Genomic DNA, 26,890 nt, shown 5'->3' on the forward strand with positions numbered 1-26,890 from the left:
ATGGCTGAGCAGGGCTTAGGTCCCAAGTCTGAGCGGGCCAGCAGTGGTTCTGCTGGGCCAGAAAGCCCTACCTCTGCCAGAGGCTCTAAGGTTTCCTTTTTCTTGAAAAGTGCCTCAGGTTCAAGGCCAGTTCCCGAGAGCTCACACAGGATCTCCTTAATGTTAAATGCCTCCCCGGACTCTAACACCTTCTTTGCTTTTAGCAAGTCGGGATCTGATGCCTCTGAGATAAATCCGCTTGACCGGACAGAGAAAGATTCTTTCTCTTTTCCCCATCAGGATTCTGCTGCCACCAACTCATCCATTCTTTCTTTTTCATTAATGCATGCCGGCTTGCCACGCTCCTCCAGAGATGAGCAAATGCTTAAGGACAGAGGAAATATAACTACCTCCTTTATGTCCGTTACCAAAACAGCCTTACCAACAGTCCCAGAAGCCAGGTCTGCTCATAGGTTAATACCACATCGACCTTCTCCTAAAATTTCCTCTATCCCTGAACACATCCAGAAACGTATACTGCCCTTTTATGTAACCCTGGAACAGCTCAAATCTGTGAAGAACTCAATGGGGGCAGCCTTGGAAAAGGGCCTCATGCAGAAGGACAAAGTAACCAGTTACTTACCTATGTTGCCAACGTATGTTTCTGCTTTGCCGGATGGTAGTGGTAAGCATGCTTTGCAATTTCATAGATTATGGATTTCCATCCTAACTCAAGGTCATCAATACCGTGTCCACTGAGACACACACACACACATATATACACACACACACACATACATTTTAATTGAAAATTTAAAATGATACAGATGTAAGGTGTTCTCACTTGAGAGATCTCACAAGGAATGAGTTTGAATGTTGCATTACTATTTATTGTTTTGCACATACCCCTGTATGTGAAATTGCACAGTGGTATAGCCTTCTCATAATTTGCTCCCAACATCCTACCTGATAATATTCATCACTACTGGGAAGGCAACTATTGAATAGGTATGATTAAGGCCCTGGAAAAAAGTCAGATACCACGAGTTTTTATTCTGCTGTAAAGATGGAAGCCAGCTGAGAAGCAATCAGTTTCTCTCAGATCAATCCACCTTACTGGAGTAGGAGTACTGCACACATTGCTTTGAGTTGCACAGAAATGAATGAGATACCATTCTAATGAATAAATGAGCCTGATGTATAGGTAAGAGTCAATGTTTGCCTCCATGTTCTTGCTGGAATTCTAACATCTAAAGTTGTATCCACATAAGTGGGAACATGCACATAATTCCTTTCCCCAAACAGTATTTTTCCCTGCTTGGAGTTGTGGGGAGAATATAAATTATGACCGTGAGATTATTATTTTTTTATCTAGTCTTTGTTTGTTGAGTCTGCATACCACTTATTCTCTAAGGCTGTAGGCAGATTACAAAGTCAACATAATAAAATAATGCCCCTGCTCCAAATTCACATAAAAATAAAAAGATCAAAAATGATGGTCCCGGAACGCCCAGATCTGCTAACCTGCGCTTTAACTGCAGTTAGTGATGTTTACTCATGAGCAGCTGGGCTGAGGCAACAATTCCTAGGGTGAGGATAAAGGTCTTGGTCTGTGCTCTGGGTTCTTGGGTTTGTCCATAATAGGCAGAGGATTCATTAATGTAGTACAGTTATGCAGAATACAGTTTGGAAAAATTCTGCCACCTCCACATAATTCTTGTTGAGAGTAGCTCTCCAGTACTGTAGAGAAGCAGTTTCTTAATGACTTCACACTGAAAATGCATATGATTATCACAAAAGCAGACTCTGCACTCGAACCTCTTCAATGTGTGAAGCACTGTGGTAAGATTAGATTCCAAGGCTTTATTTATTTGTTTGTCATTTGTATAAATTGTAGCCAGATGGGCAAGTGATGAAATTTCTGCAATATGGGTATTATATAATAATACCAGGTTGTCTCTGCTAAATGTCTCTGCTTATGTACTTTCATAAGTTGCAATTTATGATGGTCATCAAAGATGATCCATGTAGAACATACTACAGGTAGTCTACCCACGAGGTGATAAGGAGGTGAGAGACTATAGCCAGTACCTCCTATTTCAGGAACATTTGCAATTGGTATACAGGTAGTCCTCAACTTACAACAGTTCATTTAGTGACCATTCATAGTTACAATGGCACTGAAAAAAGTGACGTATGTCCATTTTTCAGTTATGACCTTTGCAGCATCCCCATGATCATTGATCAAAATTCAGATGCTTGACAACTGGTTCATATTTATGACCGTTGCATGAGAGCACCTTTTGAGACCTTCTCACAGGCAAAATCAATAGGGAAGCCAGATTTATTCAACAACTGGGTCACTAACTTATCAACTGCAGTGATTCACTTAACAACTGTGGCAAGAAAGGCTAAAATGGGGCAAAACTCACTTAACAAATGTTTCACAACAGAAAATTTGGGCAACAGCTGCCTGTTTTGCTAACTCTGAATCTCATACATGCCTCTTTCAAATTTCAGGCATCAAGTCAAGAGTTTCATTGTATTTCCCAGGTAGCTAGGAGTAAAAATGTAATTGGGTATCATTACCATATTGATGACACCTAACACAATCTGTTGGATATTAGACTCCAACAGCTTCATGTAGATATTAAGTAAGATAGATAGCAAAGAAGGTCGAGCCCTGAGGAACCCCATATTGGAATACCTGGAGGCTTAATCCTTCTTCCCCATATATTATGACAAAAACCACTGATTTAGGAAAGAACTGTTGTACTAAAGAAAAGAGCTCCCGGTTTCCAAATCCAGTCTAGAAGGATGCAATGGTCAACAGTAAAGCGACCAAAACATTTAATATGGCTAGTAAGTTTGTATCCCCCGCCCCCATCAAAAGCCTACCATATGTCATCAAGGAGAGCAAACAGTGCAGTTTTTATCTTATGCCTTGGCTTGAATTGAAAATGTTCCAGATATTCTATATCTTCCAGTCTCCTTTGCAATCAATAGTTGTCAGCTCTTCAAGGTAGATCAGTTTAGGAATCCCATGTCATGTAGGTCATGCAAAGCTATAGTAACACAATCTTGCAATGTGTTTCCTCCTCCCTCCCTTTATGAGAATTAGCGAAGGGATTGCCTCAGACAATTTATTCAGTTTACATTCCTGCCCAAGGCTCAGGCCTCTTTCATTGGACTGTTGTCTGAGTAGTGGCTTTTCCATCTATCCCTCGAGGCCATGCCCTCTGTCCTTTACATCACCTCCCCTATTGGTCCAGCCCCCCCTCTTGTTCTTAGAGAAATCCAAGTCTGGCTATGAGTACAAAATGCAGGTGTGCTGCTCCTCTCCACTGCTAGCAATTCTCAAAGTCCCTCAACAAATCTTATAATTCATTTGTACTCCGAGAGTTCCTTTCTGCTGGGTTGCCTACTCTTTATCTTCCTGTTCTGGAAGAAGCTGCCTTGTCTTCTGCTCAGTCGTGCATCCCTGAAGTATATGGAGCTGAAACTTCTCTGTTCTCTGCTTGTGTTCTTGACAGCTCTGTTGCCTCTTCCAACCCATAGAAGTCAAACTTTTGCTCATTTTGGTTTGCCCCAGTCTTTTGCAACAGTAGTAGTTCTTGTGGGTGATGTTTTTCTGGCTGTCAATCAATGAATGGTGCACCACTTGTGGAGCATGCACATCTGAGGCTGCCTTTTATAATCTCTCTGAATTTTGATAGATTTCCACTGAATCAGGTATTCTAAACATTTTCCTTTCTGTCTAGAGTCCTGTGTATTGTCCAGTTCATGTTCTTCCCCATCTACCAGCATGAGGAAAGGTGGATTTGTCTTTGTGCGTAGGGAGGAGGGTGGCTCTTTTAGAACCAGATACCTATATCTATAAAATAAAGGATAAAACTTCATTGATGTTGCAATTGCAAATGGAAGGCTGTGTTTATTTGTTTAATCACTGGGAAGAGACTAATGAACTTTGAGTCATTAAAGTTTGAAGATCAGGCAGATGGCAAAGGTTTTGTAGAAAAGCACACCAAATCCTCTTCAGCAGTTTTGACCCCTCTCCTGCTTGTGTGCAGCCTATTTGTCTGCTGTCTTTACCAGCTCTAGCTGCCCTTTTAAGGCCAGTGGGCCACTTGCCTCTCTTGTAAAAAATCTGAGCACAGGGAACTAATGATACATTAGGTATGGAGGGAAACACATGAATGTGGCAGCTGAATGTTGCCTGAAAAAGGAACATTCTGATGGAGGGATATATTAGACTGCTGTGGGCTAATTCTGCAGGAGGCATCGTTTCAGGCCAATTCTCTTATTGTTAGGAGATGTAGCTTTTAAAATATTGCCACAATAATTGAGTAACTTTTTCAAAGTCACCATTAGAATCTGGATTATATGAGAATGACAAATTAATTTTAATATTTAAAAAGTGGGAAAGCATCTCCCAAAATATGGATGTAAATGAGTGCCGTGGTCCAAAATGTCATGATTGGCTAATACTCTGCATCCAGAAACATTTTTGATCCAAAAACAAGAGCTGTGCTGTTTCCTGGGCTGTTGGGAGATTCTTGCAAGAGATTAAATGGGCCGGTTTTGTGAATAAATCCACTACTACCAGCTGCTGGTATCCCTGTATTGGGGGTAGATCATAATAAAATCCACTAATATTGAGTTCTAGGGCCATGAAGGGGTCTCTAGAGGTTACAGCAAGCCAGGCGGCTTTCCAGGAACAGTTTTTGTTTTATAATAGACATGACAAATTGAAATGTAATCCTTACCCTTGACCACCATAAGGCCTAACCTCTCCCCCCGCCCCCATGGTGCCATGTTCTTATCTTAAAGAAGGGAAATGGATAAACAACCATTGTACAACAGCTGCCCTTTCCTCTATTATGAAAGGTGAAAAATTGCCTTATTGGGGTCCCTGGAGGTAATTCATCTGAACCCTGATATAAACTTCATGCTGTTGCAGTGCTCTGATCTGTTTTGAAATAATCACCCTGTCTCCTGTCTCCTCAGTCTTTCATAGAATCTGACTTTGGGTGGGACTCCAAATTGCTTGGTTGCAGTATGTTATTTGGAGTTGGGTATACATTGTAGATTGTACTCAGGCTTACATGAGTTGGGATTTGGAACTTGTTTGTGAGCCTGGAATGTTGGAAATACAAAAGCCAAAACAGAAGATAAAGAGTTCTCACCTGATTTGTTGAATAGTGAAGAATTGTACCTCCCGCATACCTAAATTCTTATGGCTTGTACAATGGTATTGGCAGCCTCTTCCAGGAAATGCCTCCATTATTGGAAAGCAATTTTCATTACAAATAACTCCAAATGGAAATGTCGTAGTTGCTTTTTACTGGGAGAAGCAACCTTGAATGAAAGGCACCTGGCAGTAGATCTGTCTTTTTCTTCTTTCTCTGTCTGGAGGAAAATTGTTCTTACCAGCAAATTTGAAGCTTTGGTCTATATTAAAATGGGTGGAGTTTGGATGTTTGAGTAGTGGCCGAGAATCAAAGAGTTCTTTTAAATTTCGAAGTGCTTTTATTTTGAAGTAGACCATAAGAATCAATTAACTTTTTTTGGGCTGAGACAGTGGTTTTATATGGTCAGCAAAATTGGGTACGAACTTCCAGTATAAAGTAGCAAAGCTCAGAAAAACATTGCACATCTTTCACATTAGTGGAGCAAGGTGTGCAAGTTTGCCAATGATAAAAAAGATTGTATATTTACAGGATCCATTTGCATGCCTTCAATAGAGGTCCTGTACCCCAAATCATCTAATTAAGGAAAGTCAAAGGGACTCTACTCCAATTTGGCAAAGCACTTATTTCCACAGAGGTTTTTAAAGACATTTCTAAACTGCATCTCATGCAAGGAAGAATTCTCAGAGTAACCAACATGTCATCTAAATACACCACTCTGTACTTTAGATACACTACAGTATAAATGGCAGGAATTGGTCTTGATGTCCCAAATTTCCTAAGAAACTCCATTGCATGTGCTGCAGGCTGCTGCGGATTGAGGCAAATTCTGTCCCAACTGTTGTGTTAGTTGCATCATGGTATTTTGTAAATTGTCTATTTGTAAATTCATTTGCTGCTGGTTTTGCAGGAAAGCTACAATGAGATGTTTGGCAGATAGCAGTACAGTATGTCCTGTTATCTCCAGCAACCAAAATGAGATCTTCTGCCTCTCTAGAAAGTAGGAGACTTGCAAGATTAATGTTAGTCCTTCTGAACAGATCAGTTTATGCTTCCAATATCATGTAAATCGGTACTATTTTTACTGCAAAGCTATAGTAACAGAATCCTGCAAATCTGAATGTGCTTCCCCCACTTATCTTCATGAGAATCAGGGAGGACTTGTCTGAAACTTATTCACGTTACATTCCTGGGCAGGAGTCAGGACTCTTATTTGACTGTTTTCTTGGTATAGCAATTCTTCTTCCTGTCCCTCAAGGCCATTCCCTCCTCTTACAATGACCACTTTCTCCATACCATCCATGAAAGGGCAGATTAAGACTGAACAATAGTTGTCTAATATAGCTTGGTTCAGGTTAGCTTCTTAGAATAGGTTACCCAATGCCCTCTTTAGGGACACTGATGTTTCATCCTCCCATAAGGCATTCATAACTGTTCAGACCAAGCTTTAATTCTCTCACTAGTGGCACAACCAAGTCAGGTTGGATAGGATTCAAGAATCCCCCTAAAGGACTCTGGATTACTTTACGATCTACAGGTTGCATTGTTTCTAGGTAACACTGCTAGACTTAACCATTAACATCTCTTCAGATTCTGTTTACCTTTCTGACTGAATGAAGGCAAACTGTTTTGTTAGTAACTCACAGTGGTCCATTGATGGTTCTTTCAAATCATTCTTCCCTAAAAGGCTATATAGGTTTACTGTAAAAGAGCTGCTGGATCCTTGGGGGTATCTGGGAGGGGTGGAGGTTGTTGAATAAGAACAGAGAAATAGTTCTGTTTTGCTGACCTCCTCACCACAGCATAGGCCCAGATCTGAGTTTGCATTCGTGTTCAATCAGATTTGCTTGTTTTCTTCCACTAGTGATGCTCTAAGTATCTCTTCTGATGCTTTGTTTGGGAGTATTCTAAAAATTAAAGGACTCATCAGGACTAGTATATAGGAAGAAATCACTTGGGAGAAATCTTGTGGAGAGTTTTTGTCATCTCCATATTCCAGAGTTCAAGTAGACTCCCAACATAACCACATTCTAGGCTACTGGGAAACTCCCAAAGTGAGTGCTGTAAAGAAACAAGCTGGACCTATCAGGTGTCTGGGGCAGAGCATTCAAATAGCTCTCATCTCCCTACAGAAGTTTGTGGCATTTAGCAACCCCATAGTTGTCAGAAAGTGAGCCAAAAGAGGTGATTAGCCTCAAATTTGCAATCTTGCATCCGTTTTCATACCAGATTTCCCTCAGCCTTTAATTATCTTTATCTTCCCTTCTTTTCTCTCCCTCTTCTGCCACCTCTCTTTGCTTTTCAGGAAGCACATGATAAACAATCTTCTATCTGCTGAACATGCACAGATTTGAATAATTGTTTCTTTGCTTCCGTATTTCTGTCGTAATTTTTTTTTAGAAAGAAAATAAAATAAAACCTTACCTATCCTCCAGATCCCTGGGGAAAGCAAATTTTAGGATACCCTTGTCTCCTGTTCTTTTCACAACTTGTCCTCTCTCTAATCAATCTTAGAAGTAGGTATTATCAGAAAACCTTGTTTTATTTTACTCTCTTTACATTCACATATTTTGCAGGAAACTTCCAGGTCTGACTTTCCCTGTTTTTATAAACATCAGCCATTTTGGTTAACATTTGACAAGAAAAATGTGTATTAAACAACTTTGCACCACATTCTACCTGACAGCACATTGAAACTGTGTTGAAAAAATTATCTTGAAATAATATAGGGAAAATTTCAAGGTGGAGGTAATATTAGGCATACTACAATGAGCCTGTCAGTATACTTTTAAGATATAATGTCTATGTAGATCCATTGTTAGATGCTCCATACACTTCAGTTGCATCTAGCAATATAATCTAGCATCTTGGTGTGTATGTATATGCAGTGCTGACTTATGCCTCTGCATTAGCAGAGACAACATAATTTGTTTCCAACACTTTTTAATCATTATAGATGTTAAAATGTTGGGTACAGAAACCCATTTCTGTACCTTCATTGCAGTAGGAAATCCATGTAAGTCTATGGTGGCAAACAAAAAACTAGAAATGTGGTAACATATTTTTGACTAACACACTGTATTAAAGAATATAAGCTTTCATGAGCCGAGGTGCAGCTCATGAAAGTTTATATTTTTTAATAAAAAGTGGTAGTTACAAAAGGTTCTACCAGATTCCTTATTCTGTGCTTCCTCTTAACTATATCCAATTTTATCATGTTTTTATGTGATAAATTAATGGAACAGGCATGTGAGTCTTCAGTATTGTGCTATTCTAATTTTGTGGCAAATGTTGAAAAAATGGTGATGAGCCTGTTATTTTTGATAGGTTGTCATTCATGATAGACATTCTGGACAATGATTAATGTTTCCTTTCCCAGTGGGAAATAATCTACCATTGCTTACTCTTTACTGTCTTTGGGCTTAAAATTGTTCATTGATTTGTAAATAAATAAACAAATAAAACACCAAGAAACATCATCTTTCATCTGGAAATTGAAAGCTGTTGTATGGCAACTGTAGGAGGACTGAAACAGTCTTGATAACTAAACTCCTGGATGCTTACGTGTCTTTTTCAGAGAGAGGGGATATTCTGGGACTAGAGTTGACTTTTGATCAGGTGAAAGTCTTGCTGTTACAACTGACGGATAATGTTGATGAACCAATGGTGGTGAAAAAAAAGAATTTCTCATTTCCTGAGAAGATTTTGAGTGGCAATGGACACCAGGTATGGTTCTATGCATTTGAATTTGTCAGCTTGTCTAACCCATAAATTCCATTTCAGCTCACCTAATCCATAATTACTTGTTATTATGATCTCATTGCTATTCTGCAGTCTTTACTTTTTCTTCTTTTGTACCATAATTAAAAGTTATTTTATTGATTTTCTAACTTTTTTTTTCACTTTTCCCCATTTTTCCTAGCTTTCATTCTGCTCTTCTTTGTTTTCTTGGAACTTCTGCTATACAGTACTCCTCTTGGAATACTTTGATTTTAGGAAGGAGAAAGGAACTCAGAGGAATTGAAAGTGAATAGTGGGAATTCCTACAAATATGATCCATCTGTTCCCACAGTGCAAGAGGACATGCTGCAAAATATGCTACCCCATTTCTTCTGGTGCAGCAGCTGAAGTCATTTGAAAAATTGAGTCAGTTGAAAAAAATTTTGCAAGAACCTGTTAGAACCTAAGGAAAAAACACTAATTTTTGTCAGCACACCCCTTGCATATGGAAAGGGGCTGTGCTGTCCCTTTTATTTTTGGGATAATCTATGTCCTATGAGATATTTAGCCACTTGAAAAATGTCTTTTTCACTTGAGCACATTTTGATCATAATATACTATAAATATATAATCCTTATATTCCCAGAGATAATCAAAAATATAATAAAATAATATTTCCTGAATGTTTTTCTCTCCTTTTAGTGGCTTTCCCTCCACATATGTTCCCTCCTTTTTCCAATATATTTTATTTTATGCTTGGCTTTTTCAGAGAAATTAGAACCAGAGAACTGAGCAAAGATAAGGGTACTGTAGTGATACTTACTTACTTTGTAAAATTGTTGTGAGAATAAAAAGGTGAGGAGACATGTATAATTTGAGTGATACACAGATGATGAACTAATAAATTGAGGATGATTCAAGGATTATTTTTTTTAAAAAAGTCATGTGATCTGATTCCATGTTCAGATCTGGAAATTTTATTTTGACTTTAAATTCTGAATTGTACCATTTTGGAGGATGGGGGCATAGTCTGTCTACTTACAATGTTCTCCTTGTTCTTTCAGGTTTTTGAATTCATGGCGCAATGCCTGAACACATTTTTGGGTGGACTTAACTTAAACAAGAAATATTTCCCACTGGGTTTCACCTTCCCTTTCTCTTGTGATCATATTGCACTGAACCAGGTGAATAACTGATTGACAATAGTAAACTATCTGGAAGACTGGAAACTCTGTTTCTTAGATCGCCATTTTCTGAATGGGAAGAACAAGGAAGTAGAAATAAGATTTGACCACAACTGCTGCCATACAACACTGCCTGGCAAGGAATAGCTGTAAAGAGATTTCTACATTAATGTTTTATAGTGTCATGTAGCATCACCCCGTCATTGTTGTGGCGATATAAAGCGTGTCTTCATTAGTGATATATCGCCATAGCAATGGTTGCATGCTCTAAAAGATGCTATAAATCATTGGAGTGAAAAAAGTCTTGCTTAAAATGACTGGGAACAGAGCTAGCCGTGTTTGAGGCAAACTAAAGAATTTTTTACACAGTTTTACATATAAAAAATGGTTTTAAAAGTAAAAAAAAGAATTTTCACGCCCACCCAGTCACATTACACCCCCTCCACCAAGCCACGCCCACAGAACCAGTAGTAACAAATTTTAGATTTCACCACTGTTTTTCAGGGTATGTTCCAGTTGAGGATCACCTCAATGAACTTTGCTGGTGTCTATGGCAGCATATAGTCTGTCTGTATTAGGCTTCTCTGTTCACTTCTCATATTCTGTGTTTTAGTGTAGGAATATGAGATTGTGAGTTATAGTCTCAGTGGTTTCACTGTTCTTCCCTGACTATTTTTAAATCTACCTGCCTCTCTCATGCTTCTCCCTTTATTTCTTGTCTTGTTGGCCCCAATTTTTTCTGGTATATTTCTTTCCCAGCTTTTATTTATTATTTATTTATTTATTAAATTTATATACCGCCCTATTCCTAAGGGACTCAGGGCGGTGAACAGCGAACGATAAAAATACATGTAATACAAACATTAATAAAAAAACCAATTAAAATATACTAAACACTCTGGTCCTAGATAATTCAAGACATCCCAGTTTAAAATAAAATCAAAAAGCAATATAAAGGGAAAGTTAGGCCAGGCCGGCCTGCTGAAACAGGAATGTTTTGAGGGCACGGCGGAAAGTGCGCAGATCCGGAATCTTCTGTATCTCTGGGGGGAGCTCGTTCCAGATGGTGGGTGCCCTCACAGAAAAGGCTCTCCCCCTGGGGGCCGCCAGTCGACACTGTTTGGCTGACGGCACCCTGAGAAGCCCCTCTCTATGGGAGCGTACTGGGCGGTGAGAGGCTATTGGTGGCAGAAGGCGGTCTCGTAAGTACCCCGGTCCTAAGCCATGGAGCGCTCTAAAGGTGGTAACTAAGACCTTGCAGCGCACCCGGAAGACCACAGGGAGCCAGTGCAGCTCACGCAGGAGGAGAGCCACATGGGAGCGCCATGCTGCTCCCATAACTACCCGCGTGGCTGCATTCTGGACCAGCTGAAGCCTCCGGGTGCTCCTCAAGGGGAGCCCCATGTAGAGAGCATTACAGTAGTCCAGGCGTGAAGTGACGAGGGCATGAGTGACCGTATTTAACGAGTCCCGATCCAGAAAGGGACGCAACTGGCGAATCAGGTGAACCTGATAAAAAGGCCTCCCGGCCACAGCCGTCAAGTGTTCTTCTAAAGACAGCCGTGAGTCCAAGAGGACGCCTAAGTTGCGAACCCTCTTTGTGGGGGGCAATGACTCATCCCCAATAGTCAGTGATGGCACCAACTGACTATATCGGGACGTCGGAAACCACAGCCACTCGGTCTTGGATGGGTTGAGCCTGAGTCTGTTCCTCCCCATCCAGATCCATACAGCCTCCAGGCACTGGGACATCACTTTAAGGGCATCATTGGGGTGGTCCGGGGTGGAGATGTAAAGCTGAGTGTCATCAGCATACTGATGATATTTCACCCCAAAACCACAGATGATCTCACCCAGCGGCTTCACATAAATGTTGAACAGAAGGGGTGAGAGAACCGACCCCTGTGGCACCCCACATACAAGGGGCCTCAGGGTCGACCTCTGCCCCCCTGTCAACACAGACTGCGACCGATCAGAGAGAAAGGAGGAAAACCACCGCAACACGGTGTCCCCCACCCCTAACTCTTCCAACCGGTGCAGCATGATACCATGGTCGATGGTATCAAAAGCTGCTGAGAGGTCTAATAGGACCAGGACAGAGGAACAACCCCTGTCCTGGGCCCTCCAGAGATCATCTACCAATGCGACCAATGCCGTTTCCATGCTGTATCCAGGCCTGAAGCCCGACTGGAACGGATCTAGATAAGCCGATTCATCCAAGTACTGAGGAAGCTGTCGCACTACCACACTCTCAACAACCTTCGCAACGAAGCGAAGGTTGGAGACTGGACGGTAATTAGCCAACACTGCTGGGTCCAGGGAAGGCTTCTTGAGGAGAGGCCTCACCACCGCCTCCTTCAAGGCGGCAGGGAAGACACCCTCTCTCAAGGAAGCATTTATAATCCCCTGGAGCCAACCTCGTGTAACCTCCCTTGTTACCTTCTCTTTTGTTACCTTCTCTCTTTTGCTCTAGATTAATACCCTCTGATAAGATTAGTGTGGTATCCACCAAACATGATTTCCCCATCTTTTTAAGATGTAGCCCTTCTCTTTTCAGAAAACATTGATTCTTACATTAGATCTGGAAACAAATCATCCTAGATTAGCCTTAAGTGAGAGATTTTTATTACAGTTTATTACTCTACATATTCTGTCCTGAAAAAGAGTGCTTGTAGGTAATATCTTAGTTTCCTAGTGGCTACTGCATATGTTGAAGAAAATCTCCTCCTCTGTTTTTTTCCCTTAGTGTAAACTGATCAGATGGACAAAGGATTTCCGATGGCCAGGTGTGGAGGGGAAAGATGTGACCAAATTGCTCCAAACGGCTATCAATGAGAATTGCAAGGTTAGAGTAGTAACTGGGTCAATGGCAGTAAAAACAGAGGTTTCTGTAAGACAGAGCAAGAGAGCCACTTTGATCTTTCTCTCTTTTTTTTTAAAATTTTGATTTATATTGATTTATATTGATTTATATCTTACTTTTAACTACTCTAGAATTACCAAATAGAGGTCCTTGCTGTTGTGAATGATGCTGTGGGAGATTTGATGAGCTGTTCTTCTAATGTCAGGCCATGTCAAGTAGGAGTAATGATAGGTAAGCAAATGCTGGGCACAAGATAATACTGCTGATCAACTACAAGGATCATACATGTCACACTTTAGGGTTTATTTTTTTGTGTCCAGGTATTAAATATATATGTTGGACTGAAAGCTTCTTAACTGAGTACTGGACAATGTCCATAAAGGTAGTAGGGAGAACCAGAAAGATTTTGCATTTCCTCAAAACAAGGAACACTAGCCATTGGCCAAGATAAAGCAGTATCATCATAGATGGGTTCAATATCTTAAATAGTTTAGCAATTTCAAAGATCTATAAAGGTGGTAGATAGTTTCATTTAACTTTCAAGTCTTCTTGTGCTTAGTACTTTATTGTGATTATTTTCTTTGCATTGTGTTTCTCCCGTTTTTTTTTTTTTTTTTTTTTTTTTTTTACTGATAGATGCTGGCACTAACTGTTGTTATATGGAAGATACAGAGCGCATACCTGGAAACTTGCAGGAAACTAAGGGATTCATGTGCATGAACACAGAATGGGGGGCCTTTGGGAATAATGGAGAATTGAGTGAGGAAGTAACAGAGTTTGACGTGTTGGTAGATAAAGAATCCATGGATCAAGGAAAATGCAGGTGGGTCATAGTAAAGGAAATGAAGGCAACATAATGATTATAAAGCATTAACCTATACTGCCACAGAGAAGAATCAGTGAATCAATGGGTTAAGTCATTTATGCATTCCAGTAAAAATCAGAGTTGTTGCTTCAAATTCCATTCTTGAAGCCCCAAAGCCTTATAGATTACATTTATAACAAATACATTTCTGCAACACCAAACAAATTCAAAGTCTCGGTAATATTTTTTATTAGAATCAGTCAAAACACAGAAACTCTTCATCAGGTAAAATATTGCAAAAAGAGATAGAGGAAAAAAGTTAAAAAGTTTTTTTAAAAGGCTGGTATGTAATCCATGAATTCAGTGGCTCAGAGCTTGAATCAATGGCAAACCACTTCAATCTGCACTTCAATCCACTAAATTAAAATATTATTATGTATATTTGCCTTGCTTTATTCCATCTTATCTGTACCTCCATTTGCTTTTTTCTGGATTTCCAATTTGACATATCTAGAGAAACCTGCCCTGGAACTAGGATCCTAAAATTAGAGAACTATAGTTGGTTCCAGGATTGTAAGTAAATCCAATAATTCTGATTCTATATATTGCACTCATTTGTTAATGTGGGATGAAACTCATTTAGTCTTTCATAGCACCAGGTATTAATAAGACATAGCCAAGCTGTTTTGTGAATTGTGTATAGTTTACCTGCTAGCTACCCAGGATGAATGTTTTACTGCTTCCACTCAGATTTTTTGGGGGGACAATGATTTTCCTGTGTTATTGCTGCCAGGTTTGAGAAGATGACCAGTTCCTATTATGTGCGTGAGACTGTCCGAATTATTTTGGCTAATCTGTCTGGGAATGCTGAATTATTCAATGGTGTTCTGACTCCCACATTATTAATCAAGGGGAAGCTGGCACTACAAGACATTGTGGAGGTCACAGAGTAAGCTAATCTTGTGATATCAGATTTTTCTCCTTATACTAAAAATAATAGTAGAATGAGATTTTGGGTGACTTATTAGTTTAATCTTAGTCCTACACATGGCAATCAAGAGGAGTAAGCCTTTTAACTTTAACTTCTGAGTCATGTTTTAAAAAATACATTAACTTCTTCATTTGAGTGTTTGCAGAATGCACAGATATATTGTTCATGGCATCTCAGGTAGGATAACTGCTAGAATAAAATATCCTTATAGAAGAAGGTAACAAAGAAATGTGATTTTAGAGTTCATATAATGTATGTAACAGTCTGAAAAACATATACGCACAAAAACCTCCAGAGCATTATTATAAGGGGTGTCAATTATGTATGAAATATTTGTGTGCTTTTACTAGAGTAACACATCATATACAGGTCAAGATATAAAGCTATTTTAGAAGTGTGATACACTTGATAAACTAATCTGTATAATCACTGTTGCAAATCTTTGAAGATGATAAATGGTAATTAATAAAAAGTAAAATAAAAATCACTGGCAGGGGCAAGCATTATGCTACTCCAAAGATCACATACATTAGGTAATTTTCTTTAAAACACACATCATTTGAAATACAGTATTTCAATTGATATTAAATTTATTTGATATAGTATTAAAATGTACATGGTTTTAGCACAGATTTATAAATGAGCTTAATTACATTTTTCTTACCTAGAAAATAATTTTATGTAAGATATGTAAGACTTAAAAGAAAGAAGTCAGATGTTAGGAGAGTTAGCAATTCCAAATTTATTATTACTGAGCAGACCATTTCACAAACACTCCTTCCGCCATTTCTTTTTCCTTCTTTTGCAGAAATTCCACCAGCTTTTCCCTTAATGATGCTTTAGGACAGCTTGTATGCTAAAATTGACCATTGTTAATGTTAACTGGGTCCTTTTTGATCAAGATATGCATTTCCTCCTCCAAGGCCATTTAAGATGTTAGCTGGTTAGTATTTATCACAGTTAGTGGCTAGTGGCAGTGAAAACTAAACATTAAACCATGATTAAGGAATCCCAAAGGTGCTTTTTCAAGAGGCAACTGGACTTTCTGGTTTTTCTTTGAAGACGTTTTGCTTCTCATCCAAGACGCTTCTTCAGCTGCTTTTCACTTCTTGGATGAGAAGCGAAACATCTTCAAAGAAAAACCAAAAAGTCCAGTTGCCTTTTGAAAAAGCACCTTGGGACAACCATGACCTGGATGACTCAGAATCTCCATAGACATGATTAAGGAAAGAAAGTTAAATTGAATTTGCATTGGTAATATGTCATCTTAAAAAATAGAGCACCTCTACCAAACTATTATAGCTAGATTTATTCATTTCCATTAATAACCTTTGCTGAGGTCAGAACTGGTTGTGTCTTCTGCATGCATCTCCCTTAGCTCATATATATTTTTAATTACAGTGATAAAGTGGGCCTTGCCAAAACCAAAAGTTTCCTTTGTCGTCTTGGACTAGTGGCAAGCAATCAAGATTGTTTCCATGTGCAAGAAATATGCCAAGCTGTATACACCCGGTCTGCCAAACTCTGTGCTGCTGGATTGGCTGCTATTCTCACACATACTCATGAACAACATCAGCTCCCAGAGACGAAGATCTGTGTAGTTATGAGTGGGGACATGTACAAGAGCCATTCATTGTAAGGAACTGTATTGGAGAGAGGAACATTTATTTTCATCAGACCAATGCTAGTCTCTCTTGCCAATAGTTATTGGTATTATTGCTCAATTAGTATGGTTTTGTTAGCATTTCTCCTGGATTAGGGTACAAGTTCTAAAAGGTTTTTCTACGAATGATTTTTCTCTTCTTCAGTTTAGCAACCAATATTTATTTTTTTTATTATCAGTTGAGTAAGTCTGCCTAATACTTTGTTTTGCTGCAGTTTCTTGTATTGCTGTAAGCCATGTGCCTGTGAGAGAGGGGGTGGGAGGGAGAGAAAGAAATGGTTCTATCCAGTTAAATATTTCTAAGCTTGAATTGTTTCCTTTGTAAGTTGTTTACACCATCTCAAACTATATTTTTTTACCATTTTGTATAACATTTGGATAATGCAAGGAGGCCTATATGTACACATAAGAAGCAAATTTACTCCTTTTTGAGCGTGATAATCCTAAAAAGAGGCATAGGTCAAGAAAGAGTGAATGGACCAATGCAACGGATTACTTCTTGTCTTTATCCTTCAAAAAGCCTTGACATTTCTTCTCCCTCCAGGTACAGTGAGACACTGCAGCAAACCCTGAAAGAGCTGGTTCCTGAATATTCTGTCACATTTATCCCATCAGATGACGGCAGTATCTTAGGGGCTGCCATAGTGACAGCTGTAGAAGTGAAGCTTAGAAACCATCGAGAGGGCCTGGCTCAAGTTCTGGCTCCTTTAAAGCTTTCAATTGTAGATCTTGAAAGATTACGGAATGGGATCAGACAAGAGATGGATAACGGCCTGTCGAAGGCAGCCAACAAGAAAAGCTGTCTACGCATGTTGCCCACTTTCGTCTGTTATTTGCCTGATGGCTCTGGTGAGAGAAGGAAGCTGGGTAGAGCCCTATATCTAGAGAGGGAAGTGTTTTGAACTGTATTTATGGACTTTATTTATTTATTTATTTATTTATTTATTTATTTATTTATTTATTTAATTAAATTTCTATACCGCCCTTCTCCCGAAGAACTCAGGGCGGTGAACAGCCAGAGGATAAAACACAGAGATACAAAATTTAAAATAGATTAAAACAAATTAAATAATTTAGGCTGAATTTTAAAATACCCCATAATTAAACAGATTAAAATTTGTGTTTAAAATTTAAATTTAAAAAAGGAGAAGATTTAGGCCAGGCCAGCTTGATGAAATGAAAACGTTTTAAGCGCGCGACGGAAGGTGCGAAGTTCCGGGATCCTCCATATCTCGGGGGGAGCTCGTTCCAGATCGTAGATGCCCCCACAGAGAAGGCTCTCCCCCTAGGGGCCGCCAGTCGACATTGTTTGGCTGACGGCACCCGGAGGAGCCCCTCTCTATGGGAGCGTACTGGCCTGTGGGAGGCTATTGGTGGTAACAGGCGGTCCCGTAGATAACCAGGTCCTAAGCCATGGAGCGCTTTAAAGGTGGTAACCAAAACCTTGAAGCGCACTCAGAAGACCACCGAGAGCCAGTGCGGCTCGCGCAGGAGAGGTGTTACATGGGAGCTCCACGTTGCTCCCATCACCACCCGTGGGGCCGCACTCTGCGCCAGTTGGAACCTCCGAGTGCACCTCAAGGGGAGCCCCATGTAGAGAGCGTTACAATAGTCCAGACGAGAGGTGATGAGGGCATGAGTGACTGTGTGTAGGGAGTCCCAATCTAGAAAGGGACGCAACTGGCAGATCAGGCGAACCTGATGAAAAATCCTCCGGGTCACAGCCATCAAATGCTCTTCTAAAGACAGCCGTGAATCCAGGAGGATGCCCAAGTTGCGAGCCCTTTCCGTGGGCCAATGATTCACCCCCAATAGTCAGCGATGGCACCAGCTGACTATATCGGGACGTCGGAAACCACAGCCACTCAGTCTTGGATGGGTTGAGCCTGAGCCTGTTCCTCCCCATCCAGATCCGTACGGCCTCCAGGCACCGGGACATCACTTCAAGGGCATCGTTGGGGTGGTCCGGGGTGGAGATGTACAGCTGGGTGTCGTCAGCGTACTGATGGTACTTCAGGGACTTTGCCTCAGGGAAGTCAGGAGAAAGCTCTCCATGTGACTAGATCTTACCTGAGCCTGGTTATTTATTTGACCCGAGACCACTGCTGTTTATCTTGCTGCAAAGGGCACTGTGCTTGCTTTTATTTATCATTCTACCTTTATTATTTTTATAAATATAACTCAAGGTGGTGAACCTATTTGATACTCCTTCCTCTTCCTATTTTCCCTAAATAATAACCCTGTGAGGTGGGTTGGCTTGAGAGACAGTGATTGTCTAGAGATTTCCCAATTCACGTAGGACAATAGGTTTGAACAATTTCACATGCAGGAATGCACTTTTACCCTACTTAAACTTGAGACCCAGTTATCATTTCCTACTGCACATATTTGCAGTGGCAGCATATATTGTTTTAATCTGCCAGTAGTTCAGCAGCAAACTACTAGTAGGTCTTAAGCCATCAGATAAAAAATGTATGTGCTAGAGGGCAAATAAGATTTACTGAAGGAAAATGACATGTTTCCTTTGATGCCATTTGTTAAGGCTGGCAAAAGATTTGCCTCACAGGAAAAAAAAAGTAGGGTTTTCTTGAAGCATCCTGATGAAGATTGGGAGTTGTAAAGTTCTGTCTATTTCACTGAGGCTGTTGTTGTCCATACACTTTTTATAGAGAGAGGGGATTTCCTGGCACTGGATCTAGGTGGAACCAATTTCCGAGTATTGATGGTACAGGTGAAAAGCCAAGAGGAGGGTGGTGTGCACATCATCAATGAGACTTATGCCATTCCACCAGAAATAACCCAAAGTACTGGGCTACAGGTAAGCGCAGGAGAAGGATGATATGGCTTTGGTTGATAGAGAATGAATGGATTGTGGATTTCTTGAATTCTTGTGGCATATGAATATGGATACTCCTTTTAGGATTAAGACTAGCAATTTTGCCTATCAAGTAACTTCAACTCCAAATTTATTTTTGCATCGTATCCCACTCCCTTCTTTTGTATTCCTACAGCTGTTTGATCACATTGTGAACTGTATGGTGGATTTTCAAACTAAGCACGGGATGTCTGCACATGCTCTACCACTTGGGTTCACTTTTTCCTTTCCATGCAATCAAATAAGCCTAGATAAGGTATGAAACTGAATGGGTGGGATTCTATTACACAGATGGTAGAATGTACGTATATAACAAGAGATGAAACGGGAAAGAAACAAGAATGAATTCATGAAATATGAAATAAACACAAGTGTTTCCCCTTATTGTTTTTCCTGGTTTTAATTGAAAATCACCAAGAAATGTTCTAGCGTTGGATAGTCTCTAAATCAATCAATATCAATCAATCAATTGAAATGATTGACAAAGAATAAAAAACAACAACAAAGGAATCATGATGCAGTTTCTAAATTGGGAAATCCAGCTACTGCTGAGAATGCCACCAGTAATGACTTCCAGGGAATTTTTTTTCCTGATAGTTCCATTATTTTCTTCTGGTAAGTCATGACTGGCTATAATTCTGTAAAAGCTTAGAAAAGCTATCCAGTTTTGAATTGGAAAGTTTCTAGTCCTCACAGTTGCAAGATAGGAAGATAAAGGCTGTTCAGAATGTTTATTTCCTAAATCAGTCCTGCCTTATTGCCTAGCTGTTTGCTTGCTGCCATTTCTCCTTGACAAAATAAGGGAATAGCCTAATGCAGTCATTGGCAATCTTTTTAGGCATATTTGAAATTTTAAGATGATTTCATGGGCATTTTTTACAATATGGCTCTGAAGGTGATACAGGCAGTCACAGGATATCAATTTAGAAAGTACCTCGCTAGATACCTTTTTCTAATTCAGCGTTGTGTGCTCTACCCCAATTTACTTTTGTCCTTTTTTTCTGGTTAGATCTACAGAGTTCAATCAAACCCTGAGTAATTGCCACCTACTATTTTTCTAGAATGCCAGTGTGGTCTGTATGGCAAAATATAATCCTTTTTTTTAAACTTAATGATCCTTGTACTCTATTTAAGCTCAAGGAAGCCATTCTGACAGGCATTATACTTGTAATGTACATACAAAAAATACATACTTTTTAAACAACGAACACTATATTGGCTGCATGCTATTGAATAGCATGTTACGTACAAACAGCTTGGAGACCAGCTCTACTGAACCATTCCAAGTGGGCAATTTCCCTTTTTTTTCCCGGCATTGACAGGGCATCTTGCTGAGATGGACTAAAGGCTTCAGTGCCACTGACTGCGTAGGAGAAGATGTTGTGAATTTGTTGCGGGATGCAGTACAGCGTCAGAAGGTATATATGACATGCAAAAGCAGTGTCTAAATAAAGCTAATGTACTTGATATGGGTTGTTCAAGCTTATTCACACCAATCAAAATGGTGCTATAGATAGGGAGAGTATATGCCATATTCCTTTGCAAACTACAGTATATACTGGTACTTACTCACTGATTTTCTAAAAGAAATGCAACTTCAAGAAGGATAGATGTATAGATAAATTTCTTATTAACTATTATTCTTTGCCAAACCTCTTCTATAAATCTGAGCCTATCTTTTCTTTTCCACAAAGTGGGGGCTTATATCATGTGAAATAATCCAGCAGCGGAGAAAAAAAAATTTTTTTTAATAAATCCAAACAAAAAGGAGCAGGCAAAAAATTGTTTAATTTTCTTCAGTTTTGGGTTTTCCACTCCAAATTCTTTCTTCCAGTTACTTTACCCCAGGGGTGAATTGCTACCGGTTCGCACTGGTTTGGGTGAACTGGTAGTAATAAAAGCTACCGGTTCAGGCAAACCGGTAGTAAAAAAATACCGAACTGGTATTTCCGACGATCAGCTGTGCCGCGTGATTTACACCCGCTAGAAAACAGGAAATCCTGCTTTCTAGCGAATCTAAATCGCGCGGCACAGCTGTTCCCCCCCTCGCTGTTCTACTTACCTTCAAAAGGCTCCTTTTTCTGTGCGAAGCACATGTTTGGTGTGCACTGTACATACATGCACATGCAACGTGTTTTTGGCGCACACAGCACGCATTTGAGGCGCATGTGCGGGCAGCGAAATAGTGGCAACCCACAGAGGATTTCACCACTGCTTTACCCTACAAAAAGTCTTTTCCTGTTCATTGCTTATGTATATATGTAGTTCCACACACACTGGGGAAGTTAAGTTTTTTTCCCAACTTAATGAAGTTTGATAATGGGCTGCATGGGAGAAAATAATCTAAACTTAAATCCAACAGCAACATAAGAGGTAGTGTTAGTAATCTGGAAACTGGATTTGCAGATTCAAGGGCATCCTGTTTTGCACAGGACTGTAATCCTCTGAAGGAAGAGATTTGCAGGCTGGAAATGATCCCTAATGTCTGGCCATTTGGATTCTTGGTAAATTGTTGTGCCAAGAATTGTCTTTGCATTGTTTTGTAGGTTTGGTTAGCTGGGTTCCTCTCTAAACCAGTTATTTTGGCAGTGGCTATCCATGCCTTAGTTATACCCCATCTTGACTACCCAACATTTATCACGGGACTATATTTTAAACTTAACTTGAAGTTGTATTTGAAGTTGTTAACTGGTACAAGATTTTTGGATCATATGATACCTATACTGCAAGATCCAACTTGGCAATCATCTGTAGGTACCATTGAAGCAGGGGTGAAATGTTCCCGGTTCAGATCGGATCGCCACCACAATGGCAGCGGGTGGTTTGGAGAACTGGTAGCAAAAATTCCTGCCCCCCCAATGTCCAGCTGAGCCGCGTGATCATCAGAGGCTTTTTTTTTTTTTTACTTTTAAAAGTATTTTTTCTACAACCTCTTTGGCCAGAGGTTGTAGAAAAATGCTTTTAAAAGGTAAAAAAAAAGCCTCTGACGATCACAGCTGAGTCAGAGGCTTTTTTTTACTTTTAAAAGCAATGCTTTTAAAAGTAAAAAAGAAGTGCGCGCCACAGCTGATCACTCCCCCTCGCATGCTGTTCTACTTACCGCTTGCCTCCTTTTGGCCTGCACTGCACGTGCGCACCTTGCATTTGGTGCACGGTGCACACTGTGCATGTGCAGCTAGCAAACTGGTAGTAAACCGGTTCAGATTTCACCACTGCATTGAAGGTATTGATAGCAACCTTTAAAACTGCAAACTGTTGAGACCCTATCTGAATCTTTATGATCTTGTCTGATTTAAACTTTGGGAGGAAAGACCTGCTAGAAAAAACTCCTGTTAGCAAAGGACCATCTTTCTGGCGTACGGAAGGCGCTGTTCTCCCAGTTGTTCTATGGAATGCACTCTTTTGTGGGGGAGGATAGCAGCTGGTCTCTCTCTCTCTCTCCTCCCCCCAATCCTATGTGTAGAACCATGATGCAACTTTTTTGCTAAGGTTTAATTATTAGATGATTCAATATTTATTTTATTTGTATTTGTAGTTTTTTTATATACTATTTTTATTTTTACATTCTGTTAGTTACCATGATCACTTGCCAGAGCAGAAAAGGATATAAATATATAACTAAGACAAAAGAAACAAGTGGGAAGTTTGAATTGAATTAGTGATTGCGGTTATACACTCAGCTTACCAAGGTCAGTTCAAGACCTGGTAGTTGCCTTCTTCTACAGTGGTGTCCTCAGAGGGGTCCACAGATATAGCATTGGAATAAAGCCCCAATCTTTTGTACATATGTGTGATGTAACACACATAAAAAGGGACAAAGTTTGGATTGTGTTGTTACAGCCACTATAGTATTTTCTGACACCACCACACATTCACAGATGCTGCTGTTCATAGATTATTATGCTTCGAATGTTGATTTAAAATCTTGATTAGATTTTTTTTTGGTGACTTATTGTATTGTATCAAGCCAAACCATCTGGTTGGATTTTAGCTCATTGCATTGTAGCAACTCAAAAATAGATCTATTCAGTAACCAGATAGAGTATGTTGTGCAAATACAGTCAGTATATACTGTATAATGTGCCATAATTGAAATATATCAGATGGGAAAGGTCACTGGCCCTATTCTCACCATATGTTGTACACAATTGGCCGTTAATCTAATCAATTCTTACTGGTATCAGCACATAATTATACAATTACATAATCCCACAATTACTGATTCTAAAGTCACTATTTGGAGAACAAAAACCTCACATATTGTCTATGAAGTACTTGGTACCTCATAAATTCTTAACACCAGAGGGAATAAAAAGTGACAAAACTTCATTGAACCATAACTCCATTGGCCAGGCAGAGGTGGGTTTGGCTTGGATGCTGACGACCACCACCCTGGTCTAGGGTAGATGAAAAAGACTGCAAATGAGTTTATAAAGGTGAGACTTGGGTTTACAGCTACAGCTACACTTTATATTCACTTCTTTTCATGGAGAACTAACTAGCTAACTAGGTAGGATTTTAGAGCTGCCCCATCTTTTACTGGGTTGTTTGAACAAAATGGGTTTATTGAAGAAAGGTAGTTTAACTTCCTTCTAAATCCTGGGCCATTTTGGGTTAAAGCTTACCCTCCTCATCCATTGCTAATTGGGTTAAGGCATTCACAGAGTGTACCTATTTTGCTATTGATTTAGTGAATCTAGTTTCATAAACAGAAACATTGATATCCCTTCACCAAATCAACTGGATAGTAGTGACACAGCTGAAGAGCTCCCTTTAGGCTGATAGGGCAGCGCTTCCAATATTAAAAGAAAAGGAAAAGAGGACCAATTTTCAGTGCGACAAACCCAATGGATCTGTGCTGGTTACTTGGTGACAGGAAATCATGTTGCCTGGTAACACATCTTGCTGTTTTCTCTCTCCCTCCCGCCCTTTCTTTTCCCAGACTATTGATGTAGATGTGGTTGCCCTAGTGAATGACACAGTGGGAACAATGATGTCATGTGCCTATCTAGACCATAACTGTGAAGTTGGTCTTATTGTTGGTAAGTCAGGAAACAGCATCATTTAATTATGTTTTCAAAAATTATATTTTGTCTTTCAGTAAACTAGGCAAATAGTATGAGATCAGTAGGATGAGTATAGATAGTAATAGGTGAAAAGGTAAAGGAGTCTCTTTGGATTTTACTCCACTAGTTGTTGCTGACTAAAGGGGGTGGTGCTCATCTGTTTCAAGACCATTGAGCCAGTATTGTCCGAAGATATTTCCGCAGTCATTTGGCCAGCATGACATCACAGAGCTCTTACTTTCCCACTGAAATGGTACCTATTTATCTACTTGCATTTGCATGCTTTCGAATTGCTAGGCTGACAGGAGCTGGAATGAGGACAGGAACTCACCCTGTCACATGGTACTTGGGTTTCGAACCTGGGCTTCCGGCTTTCCAGCTGACAAGCCCAACATCTTAACTGCTGAGCCACTTGGCTTCCCCTCTTTATAAATAGTAAGACTGTGTAAATGAGTCCATCTTTGAAGTTCAGGAGGATATCTTCCTAAGTGCAGATTTGCCCTTCCTCTATGTGTCTTGGCATTGTTGGCTACATGTCCTGTTGTTCCAGGCCACTAATTCTTAATATATAAGGCTATATTCCTAATGCATTTAAAATGCAAAAATAATTGGGCAGACTTTTTTAAAAAAATTAACCTTGGCCCACAGTATTTTCTTGGTCAGAATGGAGGAAAGTATGATAGTCAATTTTGAGCAATGATTCATTTCCTTATTTTATTTCAAGGAACTGGATGCAATGCTTGCTATATGGAAGAAATGAGGAATGTGGGCACCTTGGAGAGTAATGAAGGCAGAATGTGCATCAATATGGAATGTGGGGCATTTGGAGACGATGGCTGTCTTGAGCACTACATAACACCTTATGATGACATTGTGGATAAAGAATCTCTCAATCCTAGCCAACAAAGGTGACTGTGTAGTTTTTATTGGGGATTGACTGGTGGGGTTGTGGTGATGGCTACCTGCAAGGTCAACTCCTTGTATGATACTGATTTCCATGTCCCACAGATTTGAGAAGATGATTAGTGGCATGTATTTGGGTGAGATAGTGCGCTATGTTCTATTGGAGTTAGCATCTCGCAAGATCCTCTTTAGGGGTCACGAGCTAAAAGGACTTCAGAACAAAGGCATCTTTCCCACTAAATTGTTATCAGACATAGAGAAGTAAGTATTTATATATTCTATTGTCTATAATTATTTTGCCTGATACTAGGAATCTTGTCATTAGATGTAGAATTTAAGTTCCAATGCAGTTAAAATGCCTAAAGTTATCAGCTTTAGGTTTTACTATTCTATCTATTCATCTTTCTGTCTGGAGTGAATTTACTTGGCTTTCTCATGTCTACCTTGGTCTTTCCTTTTAACGAAGACTGCATCTGCCCTAGTGTCTAAATTCTGTAAAAAGTCAATCAAAACAAGATTTAGAAAATAGGCAAGTTGGTATATGACTATAGAGTGATCATTGATGCATTATACATTGTTTATTTGGAACTGTGCAGGTTTCTGTTTAGAATATGCCAAATATTATTGATCACAGTTGGTCATACAGTTTCTTTAGAACGAATATGGCTAAAAGGAGGCCCAGTTGGGATTGCCAGAATCCCCATATTTCCACTTACTGTAAGGCCAATAAAGAACAAATTTCTATCTCTACTTCTAATATTATTAAGTGACAGCCAAAGCCGCCAACGTGTTTATCAGATCCTGGAAGAGCTGGGGTTGCCCGTTTCTCCTGAGGACGCCAAAGTGGTGAAGGAAGTGTGTCATACCGTGACTTCACGAGCTGCTATGATGTGTGCAGCTGGAGTGGCAGCTATTGTAGAAAAGATTCGAGAAAATAAGCGCATGACAAAGTTGGAGGTGACGGTTGGAGTGGATGGGACAGTGTATAAGATGAACCCTTAGTGAGTTGACTTTTCTGCATCATGGGGAGGGGGGAAGCAAAATTATATATAATCTTTGGGATATTTGGAGCTTGCAATGTCAGTTAACTTTATTTTGTGGAAAAGAAAAAGGAGTAAACAGCAAGAGCCAATATTTCCAGGCAGGGTGTTAACTCAGGTGCTATGTTGTTGGTATGGGGTTTGCTTGATTCTGGGCTAAATGTTGGTTCCTTTTCCCGTGATAGTATTTCTTTCTATCTACAGCTTTGCAAAAAAACTTCAGGATACAGTAGCTCTGCTGGCTCCAAACTGCAATGTCAAATTCTTATTGTCAGAGGATGGCTCAGGAAAGGGAGCTGCACTCATTGCTGCTGTGGCCTGCCGTACAAAGATCTCTTAATAAGCAGGAGATTGGATTGTTCTTCACTAGATACAGGTCTTGATCTGCAGCGTGGACTTTATTCTTCTTTAAGGCAGCTGTGACAAAATTGCAGAACGCCAGATTTCGGTAGCTGTGGTACTCCCATCTTTGCAGTTTTGTTTAACATTTCTGATTCATGCTCAAAACAAGGAGGGAAATAAACCAAACTCCATTGCCTCTTGGATTCTCAGGCTATCATTTTTTCCAAAGAGCTTAATCCAGTTTGCTATGGTAGAGGAGGCTAATATGAA

At 39.8% G+C, this 26,890-nt stretch overlaps 1 protein-coding gene across 1 annotated transcript; it reads left to right on the forward strand.

Moving 5' to 3' along the window:
• HK3 (hexokinase 3) lies at positions 1 to 26,618 on the forward strand. The gene is made up of 17 exons (XM_070933795.1): positions 1 to 664; positions 8,746 to 8,894; positions 9,953 to 10,072; positions 12,819 to 12,917; positions 13,067 to 13,166; positions 13,572 to 13,758; positions 14,534 to 14,689; positions 16,133 to 16,366; positions 16,939 to 17,243; positions 19,064 to 19,212; positions 19,406 to 19,525; positions 20,592 to 20,687; positions 24,212 to 24,311; positions 25,060 to 25,243; positions 25,344 to 25,499; positions 26,006 to 26,239; positions 26,483 to 26,618. Exons 1-17 carry the CDS (start codon positions 1 to 3, stop codon positions 26,616 to 26,618), a joined length of 3,189 nt encoding a protein of 1,062 aa, XP_070789896.1.
• Positions 26,619 to 26,890: the final 272 nt, after the last annotated feature.

The sequence above is a fragment of the Pituophis catenifer genome, unplaced genomic scaffold (assembly GCF_029215685.1).
Source record: "Pituophis catenifer annectens isolate HBS135680 unplaced genomic scaffold, rPitCat1.0.hap2 SCAF_2, whole genome shotgun sequence".
Lineage (NCBI taxonomy): Eukaryota > Metazoa > Chordata > Lepidosauria > Squamata > Colubridae > Pituophis > Pituophis catenifer.